At 39.3% G+C, this 26,804-nt stretch overlaps 2 protein-coding genes across 8 annotated transcripts in view; one reads left to right on the plus strand and one right to left on the minus strand.

Moving 5' to 3' along the window:
- The window catches only part of HIBADH (3-hydroxyisobutyrate dehydrogenase), an 82,858-nt gene extending 81,869 nt beyond the window's left edge, over nt 1-989 (minus strand). The window contains exon 1 of the mRNA XM_014894099.2: nt 834-989. Within this exon, the coding sequence (XP_014749585.2) occupies nt 834-897 (64 nt within the window). The 5' untranslated portion in view covers nt 898-989. The remainder of the gene's footprint in view (nt 1-833) is intronic.
- Nucleotides 990-16,675: 15,686 nt separating this feature from the next.
- The window catches only part of TAX1BP1 (Tax1 binding protein 1), a 55,076-nt gene continuing 44,947 nt past the window's right edge, over nt 16,676-26,804 (plus strand). For 3 of the 7 annotated variants that reach the window (XM_014894053.2, XM_088163483.1, XM_088163472.1), the window contains exons 1-2: nt 16,817-16,953; nt 19,793-19,972. In XM_014894053.2, the coding sequence (XP_014749539.2) occupies nt 19,799-19,972 (174 nt within the window). In that variant the 5' untranslated portion in view covers nt 16,817-16,953; nt 19,793-19,798. Of the gene's footprint in view, nt 16,954-18,912; nt 19,004-19,792; nt 19,973-26,804 lie in introns of those variants that run through there. The other 4 variants (XM_088163476.1, XM_088163497.1, XM_088163488.1 and 1 more) reach the window with 3 other exon arrangements.

Below are 26,804 nucleotides of genomic sequence, written 5' to 3' on the forward strand. Positions count from 1 at the left end.
TTAAAAGTAATTTAGTAATTCTTTAACCACTTCATTAAGTCTCAAGATTTTAGAAACCATATACTATTTAAAAGAATCTATTTCTTCCACTTTGCTAGTTAAAAACCTACACCTGTGTGTTGGGAACTGAACCACAGAGTGACATACACTACCAACAGAATGCAATCAAAATGACACTGAAAGGACTAATGAGAGTTTATTTTTAATCATTTACTTCATCAAGTAAATTACTTAGGAACAGCTTTGTGATTTTTCAGGACTTTGGAAAGGGAAAACGTCAAGGTCCAGTTAAACAAATACATTCTTCCTTTGCTTGCACCAACAAGACATCTGCAGTGCTTGCTCCTTCCACTGACTATGAACCAACCACAGGTGAGCACCAGCGTCTGCAGAGCCGACACAGCAGGAAGTGTCGCTGGATCTACCTTCAGTTTAAAGAAAATAATCGGATGCAATGACCGAGAGGGCTGAACAGCCCAAACCTAAGTAACAGGTACCGCAGACATGTCACTGCTGCCACAGGAAGCACTTGTGGGCTCTGATGATTTCCAGGCACGCTATTTTAAGCAAATGAGTGAAAAGGTTTATTAAGCCGAGCAGCTCCGAAGCTCCGGTGGAGCCCCGAATAAGGCGGCAGCGGTAGCGCGCCGTGCCAGCCGTGCCCGCCCCGGGGGTCCGTCACAGGGAGGCGGCTCCGGAGCTGCACCGGGCTCGGAGGGCCCGCGGCCGCCAAGGGCAGCGCGGCAGCTGCGCGCCCCGGGAGAGGCCCGGCCTTTCCCCGCCCGGCCGGCAGAGCGGGGCCATTGCAGCCGAGGGAAGGGGCAGGTCCTTACCCATCACCCGCCGGTGCCAGCGCCACCATCCCGCAGGTCCCCTGCGCACCATCGCCGCGGCCATGCTGCGCCCCCGTGCCGAGTGACCTCCGGCCCGCCGCCGCCCGCCGCCACCGCCCGCGCGCCGCGAGCGGCAGCGGCCGCAGCCAACCACGGAAGGCGCTCGGCGGGGCACAGCCAATGGGAGCGCGCAGCGTCCTCCCCGCCGGCGGCTGGCCCCGCCCACCGCCCCGACGGATGGGGCCGGAGCGCGGGGCGGGGCGGGGGCCGGAGTGAGGGGCGGGGCGGGGGCCGGGCCGGCTCTGGAGCACCTCATTGGGGCGGCGGGACGGTGTATCCCGCTGCCCGCGGCTCCCCGGGAAGGCGTTTCTTTCCGGCTCGGCTTGCCTGTGCCTGCCTGCTGCCGCTTCGGCTTTCTTCTTTGCTGCCGGGGGAGGACGCTTGGCTGAAGCGCGAGAGGAACGGTGTGCTGACGTTTTCGCGGAGACAGCTTGTATTGCGAAACCGCGCCTTCGGGGCGAGGGAAAAAGCCGTCTTGCACGGTTTTGTCGAGTCAGGTGGCAAATAAGAGTTGGTGCTTATTGAATTAGATGATCTTCAAGGGCCCCTCCCAACCCAAACCATTCTATGATTCTATGACTGGCTTCGTCCTGGTGTGCGCTTTCCCCGGCTGGGCGCCAAGCGCCCCCAAAGCCGCTCCATCACTGCCCCTCCTCAGCTGGACGCGGGGAGAAAACACAATGAGAGGCTTGTGGGTCGAGATAAGGATAAGGAGAGAGCACTCACCAGTTACTGTGTTGGGCAAAACAGGCTGAGCTTGGGGAAATGAATTTAATTTGTCTTGGATAATAAAATAAATAATAGGTCTTAAAACACTTTGTCCCCAAAGTCGGGTTGTGGTTGTTTTCTTTAAAAGAGCCGAGCAGTTATTAGTTGCTATAAAGTTATTTATTGTGAAGGCACATCAGTCTCCAAAGGCAAAGAGTCACAAGCATTAAAGTCCATGCTGAAAGTTTTTGGCATAGAGTCCTGAACAGAAGTAAAGTCCCAATTAGAAGTGGAAGCTGCTCCTGTCGAGGTCCTGGGAAGACTGGTGTTGCTGCTGCAGCTCCTGTCTTCTTCTTGGGCAGTGAGGATAGAGACGAAAGAGAGAGCAAGAGCAAAAGAAACGTGTCTCTCTCCAACGCATAGATTCTTATAGATAAATTACCCAAGAAGCCAAAAACACGAACCCAAAGCATTTCTTCTTAACCTATTGGAATTCTAGTTTCTTAGCACACCAGGCTATGTATAAACTACACATGTGGGCTGTCTTGTACTATCTAAAAAATGTAAGCAACGTTCTGGTTTGGGGAACAGAATCTGCAATCAGTTCATCACATGCTGTCTCTGCTGCTTCTTCCTCCTCCGAGAGAGAACTCACATTCTTCCCCTGCTCCAGAGTGGGGCTCCTCCTACGGGAGATACTCCTCCCTGGTCTTCTCCAGTGTGAGTCCTTCCCCTGGGCTGCAGATCTTCACTAACTGCTCCAGTGTAGGATCCCATCCGTGGGGCACAGTCCCTCGGGAACAGACTGCTCCAGTGTATGGAGTCACAGATCCTGCCAGCAACAAGCTTCCCATGGGGGCACAGACTCCTTTGGGCACATCCACCTGCTCCAGCGTGGGGTCCTCCATGGGCTGCCGGTGGAGCTCTGCTCCACTGTGGATCTCCATGGACTGCAGGTGGATCTCTGCTCCACTGTGGACCTCCATGGGCTGCAGGGGGACAGCTTGTCCCACCAGGGTCACCATGGGGTACAGGGGCATCTAGTCACAGAAGCCACCAAGTCACTGTAGCACCCAACCACTGCCAAAATTTTGCCACACAAACCCAATATGATCGTGCCCAGAGCGCATTTCCCAAAGGCCTAACACAGGGTTTATCAACATCAATAAAATTCACAAGAGCTGGGCTGCTCACTGAAAGCCCAGAATCTGGAGGCCCTGCTGGCAGCTCTGGGAGAGCTTCAGGTGGGTGTGTGAGGAAGCACATCCCACTCTGAGGGAGGGCAGGCTGGAGCAGGCAAGCGCTGCCTTCTCCAAGCAAAGCTTCAGCTCCAGTCCTGCAACTGCCACGTCCATCTCTTTGGAACAAAATAGTTAATTTCTTTACCTTACAGAAAAACTTACCTTACTTTGTTGTGCCAGGATGCTGGGTACTCCCTTGGTCATTAGGTTACTCTCGTTAGGTCAGAGCTTTTTTTGTAGCTGTTATGTAGTATCATTTACAGACTTCTGGGCGTGTAGCCATGAGGCACAGATCTCAGGTCTCACCACAACGTGTCTTCACTCAATTATATGTTAGCACAGAAAGAATAGGTTAAATATATATGAGCTTGGCTCTCCTACCAGTACCACAATATATAGTTTTATATTTACCCATATAAAGCAGTACAGTTAAAAAAATCTAGCTCAACATAAAGGAATTTTGTGGGTAGTGAAGGCAGTTGTGGTCATATAGTAACTTTACTGTGACATGTGAGAGTGCTACTACTAAGTAGGCTGATCTCATGCCTTCACCCAGTTGCTTCTCTCTCTCACTGCTTCTCAGCTGAGCATTGAGACAGAATATGATGTGAGAAAAAAATCTCTGTAATTAAAGCAATGAAAAGAGACACAAACATAGAAACTCTTCCACTTGCTAACACTTTGTAAAACATTGGAAGATCCATAGACTCAAATATACCAATATTTTGTAAGCTCACTTATTTCTGTCACTGGGCCATTTGAAGACTGCCAAGTGAATAAATCTACGAGCTATGTTTACCCTTCTCCTCAGTGGGGAAGAGATTGGCTACCATCTTCTACTTGATTTGTTTTTTTGTGATGCGAATAGGTGTGACTCCTTATTGAGCAGCTATACTGGCAGAAATTTATACTGAGGTATGGTCCAAATAAGGTCTTTGGAAGTCTTTGAAACATGATTTTTACATGTAATCAATCACACAGTACTTAGAAAACATGAGGGTTTTTTGCATTCCAACTTCCTTCTCCACCAACTTATGTTTTCAGAGTCATTGACCCTTTTCCAATCAAGTCTGAACTGAGTTAGAAAAGTGAGGGGTTTTTTTTAAGGATAGTCCTATTCATAAAAATGTAGTAGACTTAGCCTTATATTACTTTGCCAACCCACTTCTGCATAAAGGCTTGTTACAGACATGACCACTGTCATACTATAGTTTTACATTGCTTTTGTACAGAATGCACTTTTGCAGACAGATAAAATTCCTTGAGATTAGATTAAATGGAATCTCTGCTTACATTATGAACACTGATAGAACTGATGCCAGTTACTAAACTGAAGTCTAGTACCACTAAGGTAGCCAGTATGAGAAGGAAGCACTTGACTTCCTAGATAGTGCAGGACTACCATACTGCAGAGCATTTCCAGAAGAGATAAAATAAAATTAATAGAGTTTTTGTGGTTTTTATTTTCTCCAAAATGCCCTCTAGAGATGTTTGAACTTTTAGTAGGCGTATAGCACAGTTACTTCCTTCTGTTAAAAGTAACTTTGCCTTTGTAGAAGTTTATCTCACTAAGTATTGCTAGTTAATTTTGGTTTGTGTGTTTATTTCTTTGCCTACTTAATTCCATTTTTCCCACACAAAATGAAGGAAAAAAGCTTTTTTAACTTGAAAACATACTTGGTTTAAGTAAATGGCCGTGAAAGCTTTCACTTACATGAAAATCCATAAATGTTGGTTATTTTTCAAACAAAACAGCATGGGTCTCCTTACTCATACTTAGTAATGAGTTTCATAAATATTTCTATATGATGACTTCTGAAATTAACTATTTAAAATGCAAATAGACTGATATTTGTATTTTTCCCTTGTGTTAAGAATGGAGATATATACCTCATTTGAGTGCATACAACTTCTACTTTTTAAACTGAAATGTTTTCAAGTAATGTGATTCAAGTATAAAATTGTCTATAAAAATTAATTCACTGGATATTTTTATCTTTAACTGCCAGAAAATCTTTCCAAAAATCAGTGATTACATTGCAAACATACCACAAAGGTGAACTCTTAATAAGCATGCCTTTGCCAGTGGTAGAAAGATTGCCAATGTTTAATTGGCTTTAAAGTTTTGTTTCATCAATGGTGTATTGTATCTTAAAAGCAGTAATGCCAACCTTATGACTGAGGCATGAAATGGGATCTCAAAATATCATGCTGATTGTGGTTGGAACTATTTTCTGAAGGAAAGCTTCCAACCTACTTGTTGCTCTAGCACAGATAGAGTTTGGTTTGCACTACATATAAAAAAGAATGAGATTAAAAAATGTGTATGACAAAGGCAAATAGTAAGTGTGTAACTGGTATATGTCTATTTTCATTGGCAGATCTTTTGGTGCTTTATAAAAACAGTACAAGTATTATTTTTATTTTCCTATATTGGACCTGTGAAATGAGCAGGATTTTTAAAAAACTCCACTGTTTATCCCCATCCTTGCATTACAATTTATGGTCCTCTCAGGCATGCAGATAGAAGTGTTGTTAACCTACAGCCTTTCAGTCATGTATTTTACTGTCAGCTGAACAAATTCTTGCAGTGGCACATTCAGTCCTCACTCTGGATGGACTGAAAGGGCCAGGCTTAAATCAGATCCTAAACTACTGGGTGTTGGTAATGTAAAACCAAATTATTTCTCATGGGAAGACTATTGAGGTGACATAGCAAATCAAGATCTTTCAGTGACTGAGATTAATTTTCTTTCCCTGTAAGAAGTATGTGTATACCTTAGGTGTATATCATAATTTCTGGTATTGGAACATGGATATTAAAATATGAGAACTTGTCAGAGCATTTGTAATACAGAAAGCAGCTGCTGTTCTACATAAATAGGTTGGCAGTTTTCTAAATGTTGGTACATGGTGCCCATTAAGTTATAGGATATGTAAAGAAATGTAATCAAACATGTAAATAAACAGAAAAAAAATGCAAAAAACATTAGTCCTTTCATTCTTAGTGTTAAAAATATGGCCACCTTATTTTTCTTTAAAGGTGTCAATATAAAAGGACAAAACAAAGAATTTAAAAAACCCACAACCCTAAGAACACAGAATATTTATAGTATTTTTTGTGAGTTTTCATTTTTTTACTTTTAAGAAGACTTTCTCCCTTAATAATAAGGTATAACAATAAGGAACCTCTGAAAGCAAAGGGAAATATATACACTGTGCCAAAATATGCTAAGGGTATCTAGATTCACTTCAGATCCCGCCCCTGACATTGGCACAAAATAATTTGCTCAGAGGTTTGGGTTGTTTTTGTGTTTGTTTGTTTGTTTGGTTTTGGTTTTGGTTTGGCTTGGTTTTTGGGGGAGTTTAGTTTTGGGGGTTTTGGGGGGTTTTTTTGTGTGTTTTTTTGTTTGTTTGTTTGGGTTTGGTTTTTTGTTTTGTTTTCCATTATTTTTGGGAGATATCCTTTTCAGGACATCAAGTTTTATAGTCTGGGCTGATAACTAAATTTCCACTGAATTTAGCACAAGTTACAAGCATAGGGTTGCTTGTAAAATACGACCCTCATTGCAGAGTGATATTTAAATTCAGCATTAACACTACTCGGAGTAGCCAAAAGAAACTATAGTGGATGCAACAGTGCATTTGAAACTTGAATCAAAATGAATTGGTAGCCAAACCTACCATGTTCCATTCCTCCTTCTAACCTTTCATCCTGTATCTGTTGCATTTATTTGTCTGCCTCAGAGAGCTGTTATAATATTTGAAAATGCAATCAAAGCACAGTGTAGCTGCTCAGGAAGGCCTGAGCTGCAAATAGTTGGAGCTGGGAAAGCATTCCAGAGAAATATCCCGAAATATTTCCTCTCTGACTGGACATTTCTGGAGACAGCCTACTAGGCTAGAGGGACCTTGGGTCCAACATAATATAACATTCTTCACATTTGTAAATATTTGAGTTGGGATTCTCAGGGCAGCATTCATTTCTTGGCCGTGTACATTTTGCTAGATAACGAACAGGAATGCGTAAGTAGCAATGAAAGTGGTTATTTTTGCCTACAGAAAAAAAGCTCCTGTGCAACTGGACCTGCTTTATTTCTTGCTGAATCATATGATATACCCTGCAGTAGTATGCATTTTAATAATCAACCTTGAGCTAAATATGTGCAGAGTTTGGAATATTTCGTATACCTAAGGGGACACAAATTCCAGGCTTCTGTGGGAATGCAGTGTCCTAGGGGAACATAGAGACTTCGTTTTGGTATGAAGATGTAGTGTCTGTTTTGTCAGAAGCATTTGTACTGTAGTTTGGAAAGAAGTTGCATCTCACTGGGCCATCAGGTGAATGTTAGAATGGGCAGGCTACCACAGGGTAGAAATGCATAATTTTTTGTACTAATTGATACCAAGATCAGTTAAGCACAAGGCTTTTTGTCCTCATTTTAGCTCTGATAAATCCCATTAGGATGTTTAGGCTAGACAGTGCTGACTGAGTTTCCTGGAGAGCTGGCTGAAAAGATTCAAGTACCTATTTCCTAGAAGAATTCAATTGTCCCATTCAAATTCCCACACAGGAAGGGTGTAAGAGACATACTTTATCCAGCTGAATTTCATGGAACATAGCGTGGATTTTCCAAACTCCCTAAGAAGATTTCACTCAGAGAACTAGTCTTCAGCATTTTGCTGAACTGAATGTGTTGCAGTTCTGGTTATGAGCAACTTCAAACACTACTGTTTTTTACATATAAGTAAGATATTTTATGTGGGTGACTGCATATATGTTGTACCATGAATAGACATAAGAAACTGGCAGAAGAACTGGAGAACTGACACTAAAAATTTAAAGTGTAAATTACCAGTAGAGTATCCCATAGCAATTTCAGATTTATGTCATTTTTATGTTTTAACTGAAAGATATGTTTAGCTTTTCTAATGGATTTAGAATCTAGCAGTGTTTATTAAATACTGCTATTTAATAAACATAGCTTCTTTCACATGACAGAAATACAAAGAGGATAATGACTTTGGTTCAGATTTAAATGGGGAGATTCTGTAAAAGCAGCTGAAGAAGGAAACAAAATCCAAAAGAAGCATTGCTACGTATGGTAAATATTTGGTATCAGTCATGGTGATTTTATTTTTACTTCTACCTGCAGTGCACTACATACAGAGCATAGTGATCTGTGTGGAATTGCACAAAACAGTCACTCGATGCCCTTCTGCTGGTTATTGGGTTCTGATGTAGCAAAAGAAAGTGAACATAGTAGGGCATCTGGGAAAAGCAATGTGGAAAAGCTACACGGTACCTTGATCTTAAACCTAAGGCATCTGAGTAAGGATTAGGTAATTGCTTCCCAGGAAAAGATGCATGCATATAAAACACAGAAAAAATAGTTTTTTTCCAACCAACATATGTGTATCAGGATAAAAGCAACAACCTCACATTAGTCTGATAAAATCCTGAGCTAATCTCCTTATGAAAAGAAAGAGGAAACCTGACACTAACTCAGTCCTTGGGTTTTCCTACACCAAAGTGTAAACCACGTTGCTAGAGAAAGATTGTCTCTATATGGCATGCTCCTGAATAAAGTCTTGACTGCACCCAGTGGGAGGTAATCCTGCTCCTATCAAATTCTTAGGAGTTTGTTCCTGATTTTAGAGGAAGCAACATAAGGTCCCTGAAGGAGCAAGGTGCATTCATTACCGCTGGCTTGCTAGAAGAAGTAGTATCCAGGAGCATAACCCACTGCAGATCGAGAGAGCAATTAATTAACTTTTGATAAAGTGACACTGTTACTAAAGTAATATAAATCAGCATAAAATAACCAAATTTTCAGCCCTACTGAAAATTTAAAGTTAATTCACTCTATGTAACATTTAAGAGTTTTAAATACAAATCGCACCTTTGTTTCAAGTCTAGCACTATAATTTCACTGCAGATAATGCATACAATGCAAGTTTGTTTATTATTGATTTTGGTTTAAATTTCTGTTATACATTAATGCATTTCCCCTACCGAATTTTAAAAATTATGTGATTTTTTTTGTCTTAAAGCTACCAGCACTGATAAGAAATTAATTTACTCTGGACACCTTGATTATAACTAAGTATAATTGAAATGCAAATTTGGTCTGCATTTTGATGTCTGATAAATTCTAGGAAAAGAAGCACAAGAAAAAACGTCGTAACAAGCTCCCAAAATCCGGAGCTGTTGATATCAGCATTTCATGTCCGAGGTTTCTGAGCCGGATTTTCTCATTATTATAATTTCTGAAAAATTGGCATAGCATGCCTACTTTGCTTTGATTTACAAGTAAGATGGAATAAAAGATATTTTCCATTACTGATTTGTTTGAAAGAAAAGTACTTTGGGGATTTTTTTCCCCCCTAGTAACACATTAACTTCACTAAACATGAAATCAAACTTCGGTTTGTTACTATTAAAACATGAAAATAAATGTACCATTATTGCTAGACTAATATAATCCTATTATCATCTTATTAGATAAATAGTGACAATGTTCTGTTTCTAATAGCCTCTAGAGATACAATAAATCTAGTAGGGGAATTTCAGTTTGGTCCAAGACAGATTAAATGTAGAGAACTGGAGTATAGTTCCCAGTAAACAAACACTTTGAGGTCAGGAGGTCGTACTTGCTCAGCTGTTCTTCATAAGCCCTATTGGAAATAACTTTCATACCATCACTGAATATATTCCATGCTACCTAATAATACTGAAGGCCGAGTACAGTTGTGATATAAATGATTTCTAAGTGAAATATTGAGTGCGAAATGATCAAAAAGCAATATGTAAACGGAAAATCAGGGTGAATGTAGACATGCAATGGGTGCAATTTGTAAGATTTTTTTGCTCTTTTGTGGGAGAAAATCCATCCCACATGAAAGCTTGTGCAAATTCCCACTGACAAACGAGTTGATTTGGCCCCAGCATACCTATGATTAATGTGACAAAAACTAAGACTAACTGTATTTCAATTTAGAAAACAACTAGGAAGAATATTTAATGAATTCTCCCTTGACAGTTGACTAATTGCTGCAGAATGGGGAACATAAGTCAACAAAGGTCTGGGAAGGAGAGAGAGAACTACAGAATGAATTTGCTTTTGGCATCTCTTCTATCAGGCAGAAAAATGCCTGGATTCTGGGAATGCTAAAATAAAGATATCAATGTGTGGATTACGATGGGTAAAGGTCTCAAATCTGGTAAGATAACTTAGTGTTTTTCAGACTCATACATCTGTCACCCAATTTTATGGAAAAGCTGCACTACTTAGAGGCTGTATAAGTAACAGATATTGTTGACAAGTTCAGTCAGGCCTCAGTGGTAGCATCTAAGCAGGCAGTTTCAAAAAGCCTTAAAAAGTCTCCTTCAGCACAGACACGGTATATTCAAAATGTGCAGATATGCAGACCAAATGTTGCCCAATGACACATCCTAGCAAAGATAATGGAAATAAACACTGTAAAAACAGATTTTTACCATGGTGTTTGTGTACAAAACACTTATTACAGGCCCAACAGATCTTTTGCCATGTAGTGAACTAAAGCCATATGTCATGGCTGTAACCTTACTGCGATTTCAAAAGAGTTGTTACCCATGTTAATAATGTAAATTTTATTTTAATGGAAAGCTTCCCCTTCCAAGACACAACAACATGAAACCACACTTTGGACAGCAAAGTATGCTAACTTGGCTACAATATAATGTAAAATATTTATTAGCAAAAGGAAGAGCCATTTAATAAATATGTTTCTTTTTATAGAAAGTTCTAGAAATGTAAGCTCTACGGTATTCTCTCTTTGAAAAATATTCCTTATACAAGGAAATTAATTTGTAAAATAAGAAAAGGTATAAAAGTTGTGTGATTAGAATATATTTGCATTTCTGAATGATGTTGATCAAATAACACCAGAAAGGTTATGTTACTTTCTGTATGTAAATTTGAATAGCAAATCAAACATATTCCCCTCTGTACAATGTTAATAGACACAACAGAATAATAAATTATTGGGAGGTGAATTAAAGATGAATTTTCATTTTAGCACTGTGTTTCCTAGTAATTAATTTGTATGCAACGTATGTAGCAATTTGGTCATTATTTTTTAAATAGAATTTAAGAACTCATAATATAAGAGTATCAGAACTCAAGCAGTAAGAGAAGATGAGAATCAAGATCTGATGAGACTCAAGATCTGTTGACCGAGAAGTTTTCTCTACAAATAGCTACACACGAGCTTTAGACCCATCTCCAAGCTGAATGAAGGGCTATGGGGAAAGCAGCAGGAGTTGATCTCTCTGTCGAGACCCAGGCCAGGCATGGCCTCTCACAAGTGTGCTGCATGACCCAACAGACCTTTTCCTTGGTGCCAAGTCAAGGCTGACAAAGAATTCTTGCATCACTCAGGTGGTAGTGGTGTCAGCAGGGAACTGTGAAGCTGCACCAAGCCACCCAGTTCAACCACAGCTGCTCAGGGAGCCAAGGAGCAAGAAAAACCAGTATAATGGTGGAGACACAACAACTGCCTGAGCCAGGCTAGAGGAGTTGGAGACAGCATTAGTATGACACAGACATCTTTAGATCCTTTCAGAAAAACATTTACCATTATGAGAAAATAGGAAAGCTGCCAAGCTTCATGCACATACAGTGTACAGACGCTTCTGTGCTCTGTCAGCCAGTGCTGGAGGGGGACCCAGAAGGGGATACAAGAAGCGTGCTGTAGGCTGCTGTGGAAAGTGCCTTTCTACTTTCAGTCCCTCAGGGTTAACTGCTGTGCTCTGAGGTACAAGAACTTTTAAATCTCATTGCTTGTTTGTTTCCTGCCACATGCATTTTCCTGCCTCTGAAAACAAAATATTGGTCATTTGGGAGCTTCCTATTACTTTCAGATAGAAAAGATAAAAGGCTGAGAGAAACAGTAAATCTACTAAAGCATACCAAACAAAGGTATTTACCTGTTCTATATCTGCTAAGATTTCAGTGACACCTACTCAGTGGTCATTTACATGCCGTTCTGTGTATGCCAGTAAGAGGTATGCTGGAGGGAAAAAAAAACCCTTGCAAACATCATAAATAAGAAATGAAACACTCCCCCAGACCTGGGTCTCCAGTGCATATATATTAATTACACACCAGAGGGTAAAGCCACAGTATGTGCAAGCATTTAATTCATTATTTGCATTTATTAAAAACATTCCTTTTCACTTTAACAATACAGTAACCCAACAGTGAGGTAACAGCAATTCAAATGCAGTCATTTACAGACATGCGGTTTCTTGTGCCCATTGTACAGTGCAGCGCTGCCAAGTCTCACACCTTAGAAGTAAGCTCCTGCTCTCTCCTCTGTCACACACATACATGCACACACATACAAAATTTACATGTCTGCTCTCACCTATACTCTTTTGGGAAAACCCACAAATTTCATCAATCTCACTCTACAGATTTAAAAATCCTGGCAGCTTTTGAATAGCTTTTCTTCATCAGCTGCAATTAAGTGTTGGAAAAGAAATCCAAAATACACAGAGAAAAACTTTCTCCTTAATAGGAAATGTTAGCAATAGTATGGGATTTCTAATATGTTCCAAAGTTTTGCCACACCATCTTACTGGAAGGCCAAGACTGCATGCCCTGTGATTAGGTTCCCTTAAATGCTGGGCAATTCCGTGTTGTCAGCCATAACATAAAACATTATTTATAACTATTTAACTGTTTTAAGAGTATAGTTAATAGCTTTCTGTAATATGATCTTAAAGAAGTTGATTAAGTGTGCTTTACAACATGACCAGAAAGAGCTTCTGATTAGTACATCAATATATATATTTTACATCTCACGTGGCCCATATTTTTAAAACTTGGAAGTGTTGAAATAGGAGTCAAACCAAAATGAAATCAAATCATTAGAACTGAAACATTTCCTTACCACACTTTATCAATATCATCATGTCATGCCAATAGATTGAATATCCACAACATCAAGTACCTGTCTCTGGTAACAAAATCTAGAAATATATAATTTTTCTGTCACTCATGCAAAGCAAAGATGGGCCTCAGAGGGAAGGAATTCGGGGATAGTTTGAAAACTCATCATGGGTTTGGTTCAGATTACAGTAATATAGAAAGTAAACGAATGAAAAAAATGTTAGGCTCTGAATCTGAATAAAAGTTCACATATATCTAAGGTTAAACAGATGTGCCAGGGATTCATTTTTAATTTCAAGGCTCTAAATTACTGAAGGAGCTTACAGGTTGAAGAAGACAGTGTAGTTATAAAAATAATGTTTTGCAAGCACCCGAGACCTTGTTCCCTGGGAGTCTGTAATTGGTCCCCATTTCCTTTGGCAAGTCCAGTTAACTGCATGTTTTTATTCTTCATTCATCTCATGCCTGAGGAGGGACTAGTCTCATCCTGGCAGCGTCTCAGAATAATTACAAAGCAGGGACATCTGTGCATCCCATACCAAATTTCAAACTTCTTTGGAATCTAGTAATATTCAAATCCAGTTATTGAATTCACACACACTTTTTACTTTATTTAATATTTTTATTGCAACCCCAGTTGTAATTTGCCATTGTATAATTGTCGTCTTATTTATACACTTCAGAAATAAAGATCCTTAAAAAAAGGGTTCTTCCAGCTTTTTATTTCAAAACCAATACCCTAATGAAATGTATTTGACATATATTCCTTGGAGATTGTGCATATAGGCACAAAACCAGAGAGAGCAGGGGTTTCTTTTTCAGCCTATAGAAGGCCTCAGGTCTATTGCTATATACAAGCAGCTAAGCAGAGGGTGTAGAAAAGATGGAACAGAATTCTCTTCAGAGGTGCACAGTGGAAGAACAAGAGGCAAGAGACAACACATTGGAATATGGGATATTCCAAATCGATACAAAGAAAAACATGGAAATGGGACATTGCAATTTGATACAAAAAAGACTTTTTTACAATGAGTGTTTTCAGTCACCGAATGAAGTTCTTTAGGTGACAGTGGAATGTCTCCATCCGTGGAGACATCTGAAATGTGACTGGGCAAGGTCCTCAGCTACACGTTCCTTCCTCTGGACATCCCTTCCAACAAACATGGTTTTGATAATACACACACACATACATTTTAATTTAAAAGATACTTGACATTCATAGCTCCTTTTTCTTCTAAATATGCACAAATACTGGCTACACATTTACTGGATATGTGTTTAAGAAACTGTACCATTTGTGGTAAAATACTGGCTTGAACAAAACCAGTTTCATGTTACTGAAATCAGTGGAGTTGGAAAGTTGAAAATCAAGCCAGAAGGGGATGGGATTATTGTCACCATACCTGTAATAAGCTTTTCTAATTAGTGTGTTAGTGTTAAGAGAATCTCACAAGAGTAAGGTTTTGTTAGAAATTGTGATATCAAACATTTTTTTTGTTTTAAATATTTTACAGAGAATGTAAGCAAGGATAGAAAAGTAGTGTTGGAGGGTTTTTTTGGTTTTGTTTGGGATTTTTGTTTGGGTGGCTTTTTGTTTGCTCGTTTGGTTTTTTGTTTGTTTTTTATTTTCCTTCTGCTCAAGAGCAAGTTTCCTGAAATATTTATATCATATGGATGAATTTCAGGAAATAGTATCTGTCTAGCAAATTCAGACTTATTAATGCACTCAAACATTAATTCTCAGCCAAGTGCAAGTTTCACCAGTTCCAGTCACATTTTTCTTGATTCAGATCGTTGTACAAGGATACTGATTGTGGATTCTGGGATCACTGTGTGTCACTTGTCCATTTCGGTCAAGACAATAACAAAATTAGAAAAGGCTCTGCACCATCTTTCTGTAAAATAGCTATAAATTCAAGAGGGATAAGATTGGCATCTAAACCTAGCATGCAAAAGCATACATGAGAGCACATTAAACCACACGTTTATTTTAGTCAGAAATAGTTTTATATTATGTATGTATTAAAACCACTATATATATGTGGTTAAGATAGTGAGTTTAGAAGTATAAAAACACATTTTCCTGAAAATCATGGATATGAGTGCAAGAAAAGACAAAATTATTCTTGGTTTATTTGTCCTAATATTTACACTATTCATGTGGATGCCAGCATATGTAGGTTTTTCAACCTTTTCCATATGCATTAAGCAATAGAAATAATAGCTGAATACAGAATTATGAATAAATCATAACTACCTTTATTGACTGAATGAATATTTATTAAGTGAACATGGAAATATCTCAAGTTTCTTAAAAAACTCAGAACTGGGGACAAGTATATTTCTCAAAATTAGGAAACAGAGGTGAGTTGTTCATTTGTTTGTTTTTCCAGGCATTCACTTGTAAAAAAAATTGTTAGCTGCAAAAGAAAATCTTTATTTCAGATCTCCCATTATATTCCCATAAAACTGCATTATAATGGCTTTGAAATGAAATGAAAGCAAAACTACTTAGTCTGACTAACGCTGATATTCCCCAGCTGGTGACTGTAAACCCCGAGTTCTTCCTAAGTTCCAGCCCACATGAGAATAGTGTCTTATGACCCTTAGACAGTCCTTTATCATATCACACAGAGCAGAGAGCAGCAAGGAGAAGAAATGCAGGGCTGAGATAAGAAGAAATAGCTCTTCCTGCCTCCTTACAAATATTTATTGCTGAACAAGATACTGGTTTCATTTTCCACTACAAAAGTTCGTCTGGTCTTACAGGTGAGATTGCTCTACATACACTTCTTGTGTCTTCTAAAATGATCAGTTAGTACTTACTATGCAGGGAATTTATTGGTTTCCAGGGAAACATGGAATGATGTGAATGATGTAAGAGATTATTCGTTGTGGCTACCAATCAAAGGATAACTTAGTCATCTGTGGCACACCTTAAGACATGTAACTGTTTTCAGAAACAAAAAGTGCAAGTACAATGAATAACCACAATTACTTAAAGACAGTTTCTATGCTCCATTTTAGTTTCATTTCTGTTAGGATTGACCACAAAAAAACAGGTGAACTTGTAAGAAACTTAACTCAATAATTCCAATGATTAATCATTTATAATAACACTATGTCTCGCCACATAATTTGTTTAAAATACACATGAACACACGTAAGAAATGGTAGCAGCAAAGAATTTAAGATGATTGAAGACAGTTGGTAGTGGTAACCAACACTGAGTGCACTGGGACAAATCCTGGGTATCAGTGATGGCAACTCATCACTGCTTGCTTTTACTCAGCGCCGTGACTCTGGTCAGTGCTCTGAGATGCTTTTGGATGAAAATTAAGTGGAGTTTGTGACATAGTTGTGAGCATAGTCAGAAAAGCCTTAATGCCCAAACCATTTAAATGTAGACGGTTTTAAAACTATCAGATTCGATAAAAGGTATTAATCGTGTATAAACTTGTGGCAACTAAAGTGGTTAAGGTGGTGGAGTCACCAGCCCCTAGAGGTGTTCAAGAAAAGACGTGGCATTTAGTGCCACGGTCTAATTGACAAGGCTGTGATGGGTCAAGGGTTGGACGCAATGAGCTCAGAGGTGTTTTCCAGCCTCAATGATTCTGTGCTTCCGTGGCTGTCTGAGTCGGTGCTGTGTGTGATGTAAGGCCCTTCCATGGCGATCCTCCAAGGGACCCAGGCAGAACCCGGTGTAAGCGTTTACAGTCGCTCTTATCTCACCCCTCCGTTGCCCTGGGAAGAGCTGCAGAAGCTGGCAGATTAACGGTGACCTACAGGCTGACGGCTCGCCTGTGTCTTGACGTGGGACGGAAGAGGAGATGATTAATTCGGGTAAGAGGGTGCGACAGAGGTGATGTAATCACGGACAGCACGGGAGAGCACCGTGGGAGCGCTGTACGGAGGTAACAGCAGCCCTACAGTCGGGCACGGCATACAGCGCCGCGCCCGCACCCACGAGCCCGGCCGAGGGCGTGTGCCCGTGCCTGCTGGAGGCGGAGACCGCCGGGAGCCTCTCGGTGCCCAGCCGGATCCGCGCCGGGGCCCGCCCCGTGCGGGCAGGGCCGCGCTGGAAGTGACGCGGACGGACGGGCGGGGCTGCGCGGTGCTGGTGGCGGAGGCCCCATGTTGATGTCCCCAGCGCCCTCCGCTTCTGCTTAGGTAAGAGCCGTCCGGGACTGGCAGGGGGCCGGGCAGGGTTGACACGTTCCTTCCCGGCGGCTTTTGGCCGCTTCTGGGCCGGGCCGGGGCGGCCGGGCCGTGCGGCCGCGGTTCTGCGCCACCGCTCCCCGCCAGCTGTTCGGGCCGGCCGTGGTCGGCAGCGGAGCGGCGGGGCCGGGCTGCGGGAGCCGGCGGGGCTCCCCTGCCCGGGGAGGAAGGCGAAGGCCCGGAGCCAAGGTGACCGCGTCGGGCAGGCTGCGGAGCAGCGGCGGGGAAGGGGCGCAGGTGGGGGCCGGGGGTGTCGGGGGCCCGGGACCGCAGCTGGAGGACTCCAGGAGGAGCTGGCTGGGGTGGTGCGACTCGTCCTGCTTTTGTTTTTCCTGCCCGACGAGCTTTTCCTCTTTTCCGCCGTCCTTTGCGCTGCGCAAAAACAAACGCGTCGTTCAGCCTTCCCGTGGGAAGCGCTTGCCGTGTCAGGAATGAAGCCTGTGCGTAGCTCTTCCTCCTCCTCTTCCTAGCCGGTAGCTGTGAGTTAAGCAAGCAAGTACCCAGCATCCCCATAACTATCCTTGAACTGTAAGTAGATCTGAGCATCACCTAAGCTCCGGGGATTTTCTTGCTAGGCAACAGTAATCCCAGATGATTGTGCTGGTCTGCACAAGTCAGATTTGTGGGCAGTTCTGCTTTTTTTTGGAAACCCCAAACCTTTACTGATTCCACGAGGGCTAGTACTCAGTTGACAGCTGACAACCAGTGTGCAGGAATGGATTTTTTTTTCTTTTGGTTGGTGGTGTTTTTTTTTTTTTTAAATTTTTTTATTTTAATTTTTTTATTTTGTTACGTGTGCTTGGGCTGAGCTACACAATTTTAAAAACAGACTTCAATGAAAAAAATTAAATTGTTTTTATTGTTAATGCTGTGTTTACTCTTTTTGTACTTATTCTAGCTAATGGAAATTAAACGCACTATTTCTTGCCAGTGTTATTTGGTTAAGTTACTGAATTACTAAAAGTGAATTAGTTTGTTGCAATTGAAAAGAATTAAGATTTTTCTTTTTCTTTTAGAACTATAAAAATTGCTGATGCATACCGTTTATAGTTCAGAGTGAAACTGAGAGATACCTTGAATGTAATCCTCTGTTTTGAGATATGTGGGAGTTTCCGGGATTTTACTGTGCTGTAACATTTCGTATTCTGGATTCTGAAGCTACGTAACTGATAGGATTTATTGTGTGCCCTGTTGTCTCTAGAAAACTGTGTTTTGATCTTTACTCGGTTTCTTGCTTGTGGAAGTTCTTTTTTTTTCTTTTATATCTATTAATCTTCACAAGCTTGGTGTTTTTGTGTTGGTTAGTAAACGAGACTGTATTTTATTTGACATCTGATACATTGAAATAATGTGGCTGCCCGCCCCTTCGTGATATTCTTCATGTGATATTCTAAATTGAGCAGTAATAAGCTTAAAATATTGAGGACTTAAAACTAAAAAAAGCTCCCTTGTATTTACCTTTTCCTTGTTTTGGATGATGGATACCTGTTTACTTCAGAGTGCATTTTGTTTCAGAAAGCACAAGGTCCTCACTCCTTATTTTTTAACTGGTGAAATTTTAAAAGGCTATAGGAGGTAATCTAACAGCTTTTCATGCTTGAAAACTACTTGAGGCTTGTAGTGGCCTGTCTCCTTTTCATTTTGTTTTCCACATGTATCTTCAATGAAAGTAATATATTATGTCACACACTTGGCAGTTACCTCTTTCAAGGTAACATGTGAATGTGCTTGGTCAGTATAAAATTACTTTAAACAGCAATTGCAAGAACAGGATAGCTCATCGTTCCACAAATGTCAGATACATAAGGCCCTAATCCTCCTAATATCAAATGCTTTGACAAAATTGTGATTGGACAATGGAATTAGAGACTTGAAACTTCTCAGTTGTGTGTATTCTATTTTTGGCAGATATTGCCGAATCTGAGGAGGGGATGTTCTTGTTCTGCTCGTGAAGCATCTTGTGTTGCTGTAGTTTGTAGCACTGTGTTTCCTGAATGAGGTGGTGAGCATTAATTAAATGATTAAATTGAATTTTAAAGAATTAAAAGCTTTTGCAGTCCAACTGATTAATGTTAATCCCTCCAACTGCATACATACCTCAGTGTTCTTGCCATCAATGCAGGCCATTGTTTATGGTTATGAAGCTAAACACGAAGTATATGTTACAGTTAGAATAGTAAAAGATGCCCACAGCCCGCTAAGCGGGGGCAGGAAAACTCTTGAAGAAGGGAAAAAAGCGAGCCCAAACAAAACCCTCCTGTTTACTTAAACTTTCTTATTTAAAAAAAAAAATTCTCAAAATGGAACTTGGATACTTTTACTGAGAGGGGAGGAAAAGCTTCATGTGTAAAAATGTTGTGAAAAGCATGAACAGTACAGATTTGAGAAAAGTTTAAAGCAGGGAGGAAAACTACAGAACTTTTGTTTCTCCTTTCTCTATCATGTCTAGAACCATTAAGAATCTTTCATTAAGTTACAGCCCAGCTTTGTTTTCACACTACTGCTTTTATTTTCCACTTTCTGACACTGGGAGCATTCAGCTAAGCAATGCTTTCTCTCTATCTTGATGTCATTGCTGAAATGACTGCTCTTTTTATTCTGAGATGTGGTTGTTTTGAAGAGATGTTGAGGCAGGGTACTTTGGTAAATTTAGTCTATGACACTCTGTTTTCGGAGCAGGGGAACTAATTGTTAGGTTTTTCTGTCATATGTTTTTCAACTAGATGAATTTTTGTAACTTCAGTAGTTTTTCCACTACGTTTAAGTAGCAACTTCTACAATTTTGTTGCAGGTAATCATGTCATCCTTTCAAGAAGTTCCGTCTTCTAGCACTTTGCAGACCTCCAATTTTGCACACGTGATTTTTCAAAATGTCGCGAAAAGTTACCTTCCAAACACACATCTTGAATGTCACTACACTCTGACCCAGTTTATCCATCCTCATCAGAAAGACTGGGTTGGTATTTTCAAGGTAAGTTGTGCTTGTTCTAAATATTCTATTTTTCAGATGTTTGCTTGCTCTCTTGCAAGTTAAAAAAATAAATCTCAACAACAGTAATCTTTAAGTTGAATATCACTTAAGTGATGTATTGATTCCTGCTGTTAGAGTGTCAGTTTTGTAACAAAGAGACCAAAACTAGAGGATTGAGTCCAGCTGGAAGTCTGCTGGAGTAAGGAGAAGGTTTAATGTGTGCAGAATTAAATGGAAATTATTTGAGAAGAGATGTATGGTTGCAGAGGGACGTTGTGAACAGGACTGAGTGAAGAATGTGATACTGTGTGTGAAATATGTGTGCAAAGAATGAAAACTAAGCTGGAGATAACCTGACCCACATCCCTGACTAATTTTTATTGCTAGAACAGGCTGAGCAGTATAGATCACTAAAGTTACTCAAAACAGATCCTTGGAAAAAAGATACTTGGAGATGTTTTCAAAGGTTAGTAAAGTTTCATTTATGGGGTTAGAAATTGATTAATTCTTAGATCTGCTTCTGTTTCAGACCTTGATTTGTCTATCTTTGTCAGTATAGCTCCTAATAGATGGTGCTTGAATTCCTTATTTGCTTTTTATTTAATAGAAATTTTGATTCAGGCTTTTACAAAGTGATGCTTTGGCAGTGAGGAGGGGAGAAGGGTGATGGACTAATTTGTTACTGGAGCATATTTCCCATAGAACTCAATTCACTGTTTCAAATGTAGATGATCTGCCTCGTTGTAATCTGCAGATTATGAGTCTTTATTCAAGCTAAATTACTCCTCTGCAATACAGAAATACTGTGCTCTGTAACAAAGCAGATGTGTTTTTAATGCAATATGCAGTGACTGTACCTCTAAATTGTGCCAGGAAAGCATTAGCCTTCCAAGATACATTTCCCTAGTAAGAAATCTTTAAAAATAAGTCCGTGTGTGTTTTATTTGCAAAGTTTTGACAAATTATGTAACTGAGAAAACACTTGAACATTTAGTTAATGGCATTTGTGAAATGTAAAAAAACCTCCTCTTTATCAAAACTTTATAGATGATTCTGTTTGCATTGAGTGTTAGCATCTTGAAATTTTTGAAATGTGAACATAATGGCTTTGTCTGTTGGCCTAAGTGAGGGAGGCAATCAGACAGGACTAGAATTACTAATTAGGTAAAAGAGAGAAGTTGGGAAACAATTTTTCAGTGATTACACAAAATGCTGTGTACAATCTACAGGTATCTGATTTCATCTTGACTGTCATGATAGATTTGATAAACTATTGATATTCTAGTTTATTCTGCTTTGACAGAGGCAGGTAGTACTTTGGCAGTCATTTGAGAAACATGTTCAGCTGGCATAAGGTAGTGCTACTGTTCAAAGAAACAGGCTTGTTTCTTGTGCTTCCTCTTTGTGTGAAACGAGATCTTGTGTGGCGAATCTAATCAGAGAATTGATTAAGACCAGTGTTTTGTGACTAGATTATTTGAATGGAATTCCCCAACTGAATTTCCACTTTGCCTGATTCTCATCACTACAAAGGAAGGAAGTGTTGCAAGATGGGAAAAGAATAAAAATTATTTTCTTTTAGTGGTAATATCAGCTTACAGTAAGTGGTATGAATATACTTAGTATAGTTACAGTACAGTGAATTAAATGGAGCCAGCTGTCTGTATCTGTGTCTACAAATATGTATGTGTAATGTTTGTGGTGAAATAAACCATGAAAACATAGTCATCTTGGGATAGATAATAGAAATTGTACTGTACTGTGATCTGAGTGTAAAAATGAGTGACTTCTAGAGAACTGATTGTTCATGAACAAATGACAAAGCACCTGAACGTGGCTTGAAACATGTTGAAAGCAAGAAGGAGTTTTATCATTTACTTCTCTAAAACACATACAAAGGATGCAATGCATGGTTAGTAAATTGAGCCTGTGATTAAAAAAAAGGACAAAACCAAATCTTGACTAATTATGAGAATAATAATTAGCGACCTCTCATATTGGCTAGTATGCAATGAAAGTGGAGTTTCTGTGAGAGATCTCAAAATGTCGATTCACAGGCTGTTCCCACAGAGGGAATAAAGTTGACTTTGTATTTTTGGAGTGCATAAGTTGCTTAGAAAACATATCTGTTCAAGCTGGTGTTATTTTTAACCTTTGTCTGAAATTGTACAGAAGGTAGGTAGTGTAATGGTGACTAGTGGACAGAGGAAAAAGGCACCTAGTTAAAAAAAAATTTAAAAACCTCAGCAGAAAACCCCAACAAACAGTGGTAATTTCAAATTGGTGTAGAAAATAAGTATGAAGTAACATTCTTCCTGTGCTCTGTGAACGTTGTTGTTGTTGGTTCTGATGTTGATTTTTGTTGAATTTTAAGGGTCAGTGGCTTCAGCAGTATTCTATCTTGTTTGCTCTTCTGGATAGATAAGAATTTTTTTATTAAACTTATAAAAATCTTAGGTAAAAAATCAGATACCTTTTTAAATGAATGGTTTTTATTTAGGTTGCAAGTGCATTTCTTCAGCAACAACGATGTCTTGAGTAAATACTGGTTGTATATCCTTATACTACTGCTTTTGTTTTGCCTGTCCGGCTGTTAGTGAAACGGATCTGGGGTGATCTGCCAGGAAAATACAGCCTCTCCTCCCCCAGCTCTTACCATCTTATTTCATAACTGGTTTGGTTCTTCAGTTTGATCATGGTGTGGTGCAGTGGGCAGCTGTGCTGGCGTCACTATGATGAAAAAAAGGGGACTGGGAAGGGCTATGTCTGCTTTATTGGCTTGGCTGCTTAATATGGAATGACAATGAAGCTTGTTTTTCAAACTTTTTTAGAGTTCTCAATAACTTAAAATTGTAGAAGTTAAGACTCTACCAAATTCTCTGCATATGCTGTAGGTGAAATGTGATTTTTTTTTTTTTTGTTCCCAGTGTAAGTTGCTAAATATTGAACTTCAGCAATAATGAGCAGAAGGCTCTTTGCAGTGGCAGTAACAGGTTTAAAACTGTTCCCAGACAAGTAATTTTGTATTGTTCAGAAAAATAAAGTGTTCATAAACTGGAATAGTAATGTTCAATATAGGAGAATTATTTTAGATGTACCATTTTTTTTACAAGCTAGATGTATCTAAATGCATACACTAATTCTGGGATTGGACATCTGGCAAAAACTGGGAGATGTAGGGGGTACAATATTGAAGATACTATTCTTTAGAGCAGAAGTTACACATATGCATTTTTATTGGTTTTGTGTTTATTTTTCTTACTTGTCCCCTAAAGGAGAAGAGTCAAACGCAGGTTTTGACTCAGTCTTCAAATCTGTTGTCTGTCATTGCTGCCATGTGCTTTTTTGTTTTTATGGTATTCTGGAGAATCATCTGTAATCAAGCGCTAAAAGGTGTTGATAAGTTATATCACTGCATGTTACCAAGAAAAAAAAGGGCATTTTTTTCAGTTAAGTACTGGTCTAGTATTCGACATGGACACCCTGAGCCTGAGTTCTTGTTCATACAGTTTTATGAGAACTAGAATTTGAGATCAGCTTTCCCTCTACTGAGGGTTTCTGTGCAGCATGACCTGTGGGTTCCTAGTGTGGAGTCAAAGGTGAGAAGACTTACCATCCTTGATTGATTCCATAGGAGGTCTGTATTCCTAGAGTGATCCAAGACCTCTTTATTTGTTTCTGCTCATCTCTAATCGGAATCTGGAGAGGCCTTTAATGTAACCCAAATCTAAACCTTTGAAATGAGGAAAAATAACGAATGTGTGCACTGCATCTGGTTGCAAAACTGGCATGTCTGTAGGTAGTCCTAATTTCCGGCTAGGGAAGTCTACATCTCATGTCTATAAAATAATCATATGGCTGAGTGATATTTTTTTGCATTATTAATACATAATGTCCAGATTTGCAGAAGTGTTTGAAAAACCTGCTTGGTTTCTAGGAAGCAGTGCCTACCTCTTTGTGTGCAGCATATGTCTGCAAATAAGGCTGTCAAATGTTCAGTATACAAGAGAGGCAGGTTTACTCAAGGCACAAGGAAAGGCTCTTATGGGCGTTATGAAGATATCACATCAAGAGAGCAATGTTAAAGGTGTAGGTGTTTGTGGGGTATCTCAGAGTACTTTGTGCATTTCTGAAGATAGAATTTAGCTGAGACAAGCATGCTGGAATGACCTGCAATATCAGCATGTAATCAAGCTTACATATGTTAAGCTAATGACTTTGGTCTTGCTGTGTCATTAATTAATTATTCCATCAAAACTTTTCTGTTCTGTTGACACATTTTTCTAAGTTACCTACATTACCATTCTTCTAGGATATTGACAAGTTGTAGACATTGACTGTCTCAGGATATCCCTAGAGAAGAAAAGGATATTTCTTAATTTTCAAGTTTTTAATATTCACACCTTAAAAATGGTGAGCTAGCGTTTTGGTAACCTAATATATGGATTAACTGAATAATTAGAATTGGGAAGATCTTAGTAACTTATTTGAACACGAAAAGTACCTCTTGCTCACAGAGTTCTCAGTGTTTACAAGGCCACGTCTGAGCTACTGTTTGTGCATCAGTGCAGTGCCTGTGTTTACATGCAATTTAATTTCTGTCTTTTCAATGTCCTTATTTATAGAAGATCTCAGAATTAAATTATCTGTGGTGAAAAACTTTTGTCACAGTTTAACACTGTATTTGATAGAGACTTCAGAATCAACTTGATGTTTACATTTTAACAAGGCAGTATGGCTGTATCTTTGTCCTGCAAAAATCTATAGCTGTATCTTTGTCCTTTGGACTGCTAAAAATAGTACAGGTTGTGTGAGTCATTTCAATATCCTGATTTTGTTGTAGATTGATAACTTAAGCAACAATTACTTCCATGTATACATTCTGAAGTAGAAGAAAACATCTGGATGTGTTATTTGCCACGTGCATATAGAAATACCATTTTTCTGGCATAGAATTATCACTGCACAGCTGGCCATGATAGGAATGTGTGGTGCAAAGTGTATGTCCTGTTGTTAAAATAGTTGGGAAAAGAATTATTGGAATTGAGAATGCTTTTGAGAATTGCTGTATCTGTGAATTAAGAGTGATTCTGTTGGGTTTTGGTTTACTTTCTTATAAAAGACAAGTAAATAGTACTTGGCTTAAAAAAGAAAGTCCCTGGCAACTTTATTTAGTGTTTTTATATAAGATGAAGAGAGGGATAATCTGGCTTGATGTGATGTTACCTTTGACAAGAAATTTTAACGTTTTTTTCCAAGTGTCATTAATTTTCTAAAACTATTTGGTGTGGTAGGCTGTAGAATTGGCATAACAAAGTAGTCAGTAGCTGGTAACAATTTTGAAATTAAAGATTATGCTAATTGATAGTTCTCATGAAATGTGGTAGCAAGGGAATACTTCACTTAAAACCCACCTGCTCTTTTTTGATGCATTTTCATACTTATCTCCTAAAGTAAACAGTAACTTTGTTACTCTTTGATCTGTCATACATTTCTTTCGACAGTAATTTACATATGTAATAGGTTTGCTTTTAGGGAATTCATAAAGTTTCTATATTTATTTTGATTTATACCTAATAGAGGATGTTAATCCTATGGTCTAGGCACTCTGTCAGTGTTATTTTGACACATTCCTCTGAACTCTGAGGTAGAAATATAACCAACAAGAGATGATAATTTAGGATCCTGATAGTCCCTTGATATTGCATCAAATACCATATGTTTGCAATAGTCCAAATTAATATACGTGTTTGTAACATTCAGCAGAGAATGCTACCAGACAATTGATTTCTTCAGGTCTGGGACTGAGAGAACATTTTTGTATTACAGCCTTTCATGAAGAATCTAGGGTACTTTGCAGCCATCTTCTACCCAAGAATGTCTCAACCTTGGGGCTCCTGTTGTATAACTGATTTTAATTCCAGCGTGAGTAACAGGATCATGTCTGAAATGAGGGCTTAAGCATTTTAGCTAAGTCAAAGTTGCATGTGGTGTAAGGTGATCACAGACATAGTAAAAACCCCAAGGTTTCACTTTGCTTATTTACTTTGAAATGTCTATGCCTTAATGTTACTACAGTGTACTTAATACTTAAGTACTTTTCCTTACGTTCACGTTCTGAATTTTTTTATACAGTTTGATTCTTTTGGAACTGCTGTGTAGATACCATTATTTGCTGATGGTGCCTGTTTCCAAAAGTACATTGTATCAATGGCATGTCAGTGTTAATATTCAGAATTAACTCAGTAATTTTGGCTGGTATGAGCTTCACTGCACCCAGATGTTTTCATTTTCCTATCTGCTAGTTGTTTTAGAAGAACGTGGTGTTTGTAGCTGCCTGTTGTAGATTATGTGCTACAGTAGCACAGGCATTGCTGTGACTTTGAAGTAACTTTACTCAAGGTTATGGCCCAAAGCAAGCTTGCTTGGAGAAATCTCTTCCTATGATACTGGGCCCAGTAGTGTTTTCCTTAGACACCTGTGCTGTCTGTGGTTTGGGGCAAAGTAAATGTCTCTTACCATGTGAAACATGGAAAGGCTGCTGACTTACTGTTGTCAGTAATAATTAACCTGTATAACATACATCCAGAACCTTATCTACAGTCTGTAATTTTGCTTCTTTCAGAGGTAGCACATTGTCTTCTTGCAGTACTTACGGTGCTTTGCCAAATTTTTTTCTCAGCTATTTAATTTACCTTTTAAATTAGAAAAGGGCATAGTTTTTACTCTGATAAATTTTGTGGTTGGGTTTTTTGTGTCTTTTTTTTTTTTTAATTGGATTGTAATTAGGTATCTACAGTAAAGGTCCACTGTTTATTCCCAAATTGGTTCA

The sequence above is a fragment of the Sturnus vulgaris genome, chromosome 1 (assembly GCF_052056855.1).
Source record: "Sturnus vulgaris isolate bStuVul1 chromosome 1, bStuVul1.hap1, whole genome shotgun sequence".
Taxonomy (NCBI): domain Eukaryota; kingdom Metazoa; phylum Chordata; class Aves; order Passeriformes; family Sturnidae; genus Sturnus; species Sturnus vulgaris.